Source organism: Cardiocondyla obscurior, linkage group LG08, assembly GCF_019399895.1.
Source record: "Cardiocondyla obscurior isolate alpha-2009 linkage group LG08, Cobs3.1, whole genome shotgun sequence".
NCBI lineage: Eukaryota > Metazoa > Arthropoda > Insecta > Hymenoptera > Formicidae > Cardiocondyla > Cardiocondyla obscurior.
In genome coordinates this window covers 189,443-194,085 of record NC_091871.1, presented here as the reverse complement: position 1 = coordinate 194,085, position 4,643 = coordinate 189,443, and the positions used below count along the sequence as shown (strand labels likewise).

Below are 4,643 nucleotides of genomic sequence, written 5' to 3'. Positions count from 1 at the left end.
AATTGGAGAACCTCTCCAATGCTTCGTTCCTAGAATGTGGAACGTTGTGCACATTGTCCCGGTAAATCCAAGTATGCTGAAACAGATAATTAACTTTTCTGTAGAAGGTTCGAATCGGGTCAAAGTCAACAGTATAATTAACCAAACAACACGCTAATTACAACGGAATTAATCGCCAGTTAATTCCGTTGTTATCGCTGTAACTAGTAGGTTAATTATAAATATGACTTTGATCCAATTCAAACTATCTATAAAAACTGAAAAAAATAATTTGGAAGGTCCCTCGTTGTTCCCGTGAATCCTGGCACAATCCTGCGAATGGTTTTTCCTCGTAGTTCATTATTGTTTAAATATTCCCGCGCCGATCGTCCTTAGTGTTAATGTGTCTGTAAATAAAAATATTTTTACATTTTTATATACATATTTCAGGTAAGGCGTTAAACGTAAGGTTTATATATACGTAACATACCTTAATTTATAATCTATAAATAATTTTGTATTTCTTGTTCTTTATCTTCTTCTGATTCGGCATGGTCGTCATTCCATAAGTCTCGCTGGGTTGCTCGGCCGATCGCTGGTCTCCGCTGGTCTCCGCTGATGGTTACGCTGCCGATGTCTGTGCCGCTCTTTCGCCGTTTTGAAAGTGATTTGCATCTGGCGCTGAAACTCTGAACGTTGTGGTCTCTCGAAATGTAGATTGCGGTACGTTGCATCTGAAAAGTTACAATTTAAATGGTAAGTTTCCAGCTTCTAAATATAATATTTATAACGCACTTAAACAAAACGTTAAAGTTTTTTGTTGAATATTAAACCTCCTACTAATAAGTCGGGAAAACTTACCATCAAGTCGAGAAGACAACTACGTTGATTCACTGTGAATTATTACAGCGACAATAAATATTGTTGGTGATCGATCGTTTTCCTCAGTATCGCTATCGTCCATGGATGTACGACTCCAAAAGGGCATCCTATAACACTTTGCTCGAATGTCGTTTAAAGAAACGTTAAATGTTTGATTACTTAAGTTAGTACATTTATAGAATTGAAAGACCGAGGATTTTAAACCGACATCATAAAAATCTTCAACATCTAAATATTGTTGGACAGTTAATTTATAAGAATTATTGCGCATCGAAATGTCCTTAATTATGCAGATTGAGTCATCATATAAAATGCAACATTTGTTCCGTGTATCTATTCCTAGCGATATGTTATTAAAATTAATGCGACGATATCGAAGACAATTGGTATCATTATTATGCATTAAATATGTGTGAATAGACAAAGATTTATTATTTATGTTACTCATATTGGTTCCGTGTTTTTGAATCTCTACCATTCTATTGTAGAATTGTTGCAACGGTAAGCCCGGTTTTCGACAGAATTTTTTAAAAATAGACATATTATTTTCATAAGGAAATGCAGAAAATGAATCTACATTTCCAAAACGTCTAACATCATCGGTGATGTGGAGAAGACCGTGAACATTATACGTAATAAAAGTGAGACTATAGAGATTAGCACTACGAAGAACAAATTTTTGCAACGCAAGCTCTGCGAAAGTGAGATGTTGGGCCGATGGTGATTTTAAAACCAGAGCTCTGAATGCAGCGTGCAAAAATAAAAAGTGCTTGTACAACTCTTCATGTAACAAACCGTACAGAACGACTGGCCCAGTGTACAATAAAAATTGTCGAAATTCAGTGGCTTTAAATTTAGAAAAGTTAGAAAGAGACCTAGGACGTCTAACAAAATCTAAGGGACAATATTTTGCGAGTACATTTAACCTTGCATTAATAATGGATAAAGTTCTCCCTGACAACTTAGATATCCGTGAATAATTTCCACACACCCATGCAGATAAAAGCTTTTTTACTACACCTAAACATACCAAATGCATATATTCAAATGGAACTTGTGTAACCATTCTTATCGGAAGCAACGATAATGGGCTTTCACCTTCTTTATGATGATCATCATCTACACGCGTGAGATATTCTTCGTCCGTTCGAAGAGAATGATTGATTCCATTAAAAATACTACGACCTTCAACATATGTACCGGAAACTTTACATTTAGAACATGGTTTACTCGACATATGACCACGATGATTTAAAATAAAAGCACGAGCAGGTGCATCAGCTATAAAACATCTCAAACGAATTTCCACTTTTTTATTACGAAAAGTTATTCCTCCATTGGATATAATTGTTCTGATATCCCTAACAAATTTTTCAAAAAACATTTTAGCATTACCTGGTTTTTGAGCACCTTTATAAATCCCTAAAACTATTGGTTTTATGTGCTGTAAATTTACAATTCTGGCTTGGATAGGCCAGATATGAATTGTACTCGTTTTGTCTAAATTACAACCATCTGTATTGAAATCTAATTCTAAATGTGAAACCGTTTCTATTGAATAATTTAAAAGACTTTCAATGAGTTTACTTTCTATATCAAAATGTAGATATTCTCCTGGTTCTACAAAAGAAATTATGGCACGATTTCTTGGGGTACCGAGAAGTGTTCTAACATCTTTTGGTAAGCTAGATAAGCAAGAATGAGTTCTTAGAAGAGCCAAAATGTTATTACCTTGAACGTGAGTTATATTGTTATCTATGAAACAAGACGCTAAGCGTTCACTGAAAGGAACTTCATTCGAACATTCAAAAAATAATGAGAAGTCATCATTCCTCTCAGAAACATGACTTGATGAAGAATCAGATGTATTACAATCTTCTACCTCAACGTCATTCCGGATCTCAGGAATATCTAATGAAATATTTAATGTTGATGGATCAAAACTATTGTTAGTTCCGGTGTGTGTAACATTAACGCAATTATTAACGACACTAATATTGTTACAATTATTTTGTGTACGCAAATTTCTTCTAATTTCTGCCATAACTCTACTTCTCTGCCTAACAGATAATCGATGTACCACTTTCCGCAAAATTGACGTTTTAATATTTCTATTCATATTGATGTGCTTGTTATAGACTATTAATAAATAATGTTATAATCTGATCTCACAGATACTGAAAATCAACTCGATAGATTTCGTATAGTACTTGCTGCGAATGGTTACAGGACTTCTTTGTTAACCTTGCCTTGGCGACGGTTGAACTCAGAAAGACCGAAACGGGCGCCAAAACTTGCGTAAGTAGCGCTGAAAAAGTGCAGACTAGTACAGCTAGTTTGTTCTTTGTAGCTGAACTGCCTGCATTAGTTCACAGGTTATCTCTTTCTCTACACATTAGAAAGAAAGAAATAACTAAGATTACTAATGCAGCTACAGAAGTACAGAGAACAAACCTCAAGTGCAATAAATTGCAGTTCTATTCCAAGTTTAGCACGTGTTTAGTCTGGAATCTGGATTCTTTTGAATTAAACCGTAGCTGACCGTAGCAGAGGCAAACACGTGGCGAAGAATTAATTCTAAACGAGCGATATATAATGTCAAAAAACATGGAGGTAACTTTCTAGTATTTTTCAGTTATTAATATTTAATCATTAATTTCGCGAAAACCGGTACACAGGTCATCTGTTAGAGAAATAAGGTTCCCAGCAAACACAATGCAACGTACATGTTAATTAGTTGTAATTTCCTACTCAATAACGTAACCGTTATAAAACACATGTGTTTTATAATAGTTACGTTATTGAGTAGGAAGGTATAACTAATTAACATGTACGTTGCATTGTGTTTGCTGGGTTATGTCTGAAAATGAGAGAAATTTGCGCGCGCAAAACTCATCTTCTATCTATTATATGAAATATTTTGTTCATTAACGTAACGAGATAATCTCATTTAATATTGTTTGATGGACGATTAATTCATGAGAAAAGTAATTACTTTATATATTATATTAACTATTATTTTTGGAAAATAAGACAACAGTTAATATCACATATTATTAATTGTGTGTAAACTAGAAATTGAGAGTTAAACAATACACATTATTTTACTTACAGATGGATGAGCGACCAAAACGTGTCATTAACAAGCCGTCACGATACGAAACTACTTCCTCGGATGAAGCTCTCGTGACCGTGACAAAGAAGAAAAAGCAGAATGCAAGCACGCAGCGCACCATCAGTGGCACAGTAGCAAATGACGTCCAGGAAATAAAATCACTTCTTTCTGCAAATAATAATATTTCATCACACACCACACAACTCAACACTTTAACAAATACACAAACTAACACATTAACAAATACACATTCCAACAGTTTAACAAATACACAATCCACCAGTTTACCATACACACAATCCAATAGTTTACCATATACACAATCCAACACTTTAACAAATACACAATCCAATACTTTAACAAATACACAATCCAACACTTTAACAAATACACAATCCAACACTTTAACAAATACACAATCCACCAGTTTACCATACACACAATCCAACAATTTAACAAGTGCACAATCCTACAGTTTACAATACACACAACCTAACAGTTTAACAAGTGCACAACCCAACAATTTACAATATACACAATACATACCACCTCACACTCACTTGCACATCCCCACACAATTGTTACGTCCTCGGACTCCACATCTCCTTTTTTCCGACACGCGGTCAATAAATTAGATAAAGGGAGTAAACCGTGACTATTTGGTGAC

At 34.6% G+C, this 4,643-nt stretch overlaps 1 protein-coding gene across 1 annotated transcript; it reads right to left on the bottom strand.

Annotated features, from left to right (window-relative positions):
• Nucleotides 1–840: 840 nt before the first annotated feature.
• On the bottom strand, nucleotides 841–2,930 carry LOC139104866 (uncharacterized). Its single transcript, XM_070660595.1, has one exon. The coding sequence runs from the start codon at nucleotides 2,903–2,905 to the stop codon at nucleotides 860–862; it is 2,046 nt and encodes a 681-aa protein (XP_070516696.1). The 5' UTR covers nucleotides 2,906–2,930; the 3' UTR covers nucleotides 841–859.
• Nucleotides 2,931–4,643: the final 1,713 nt, after the last annotated feature.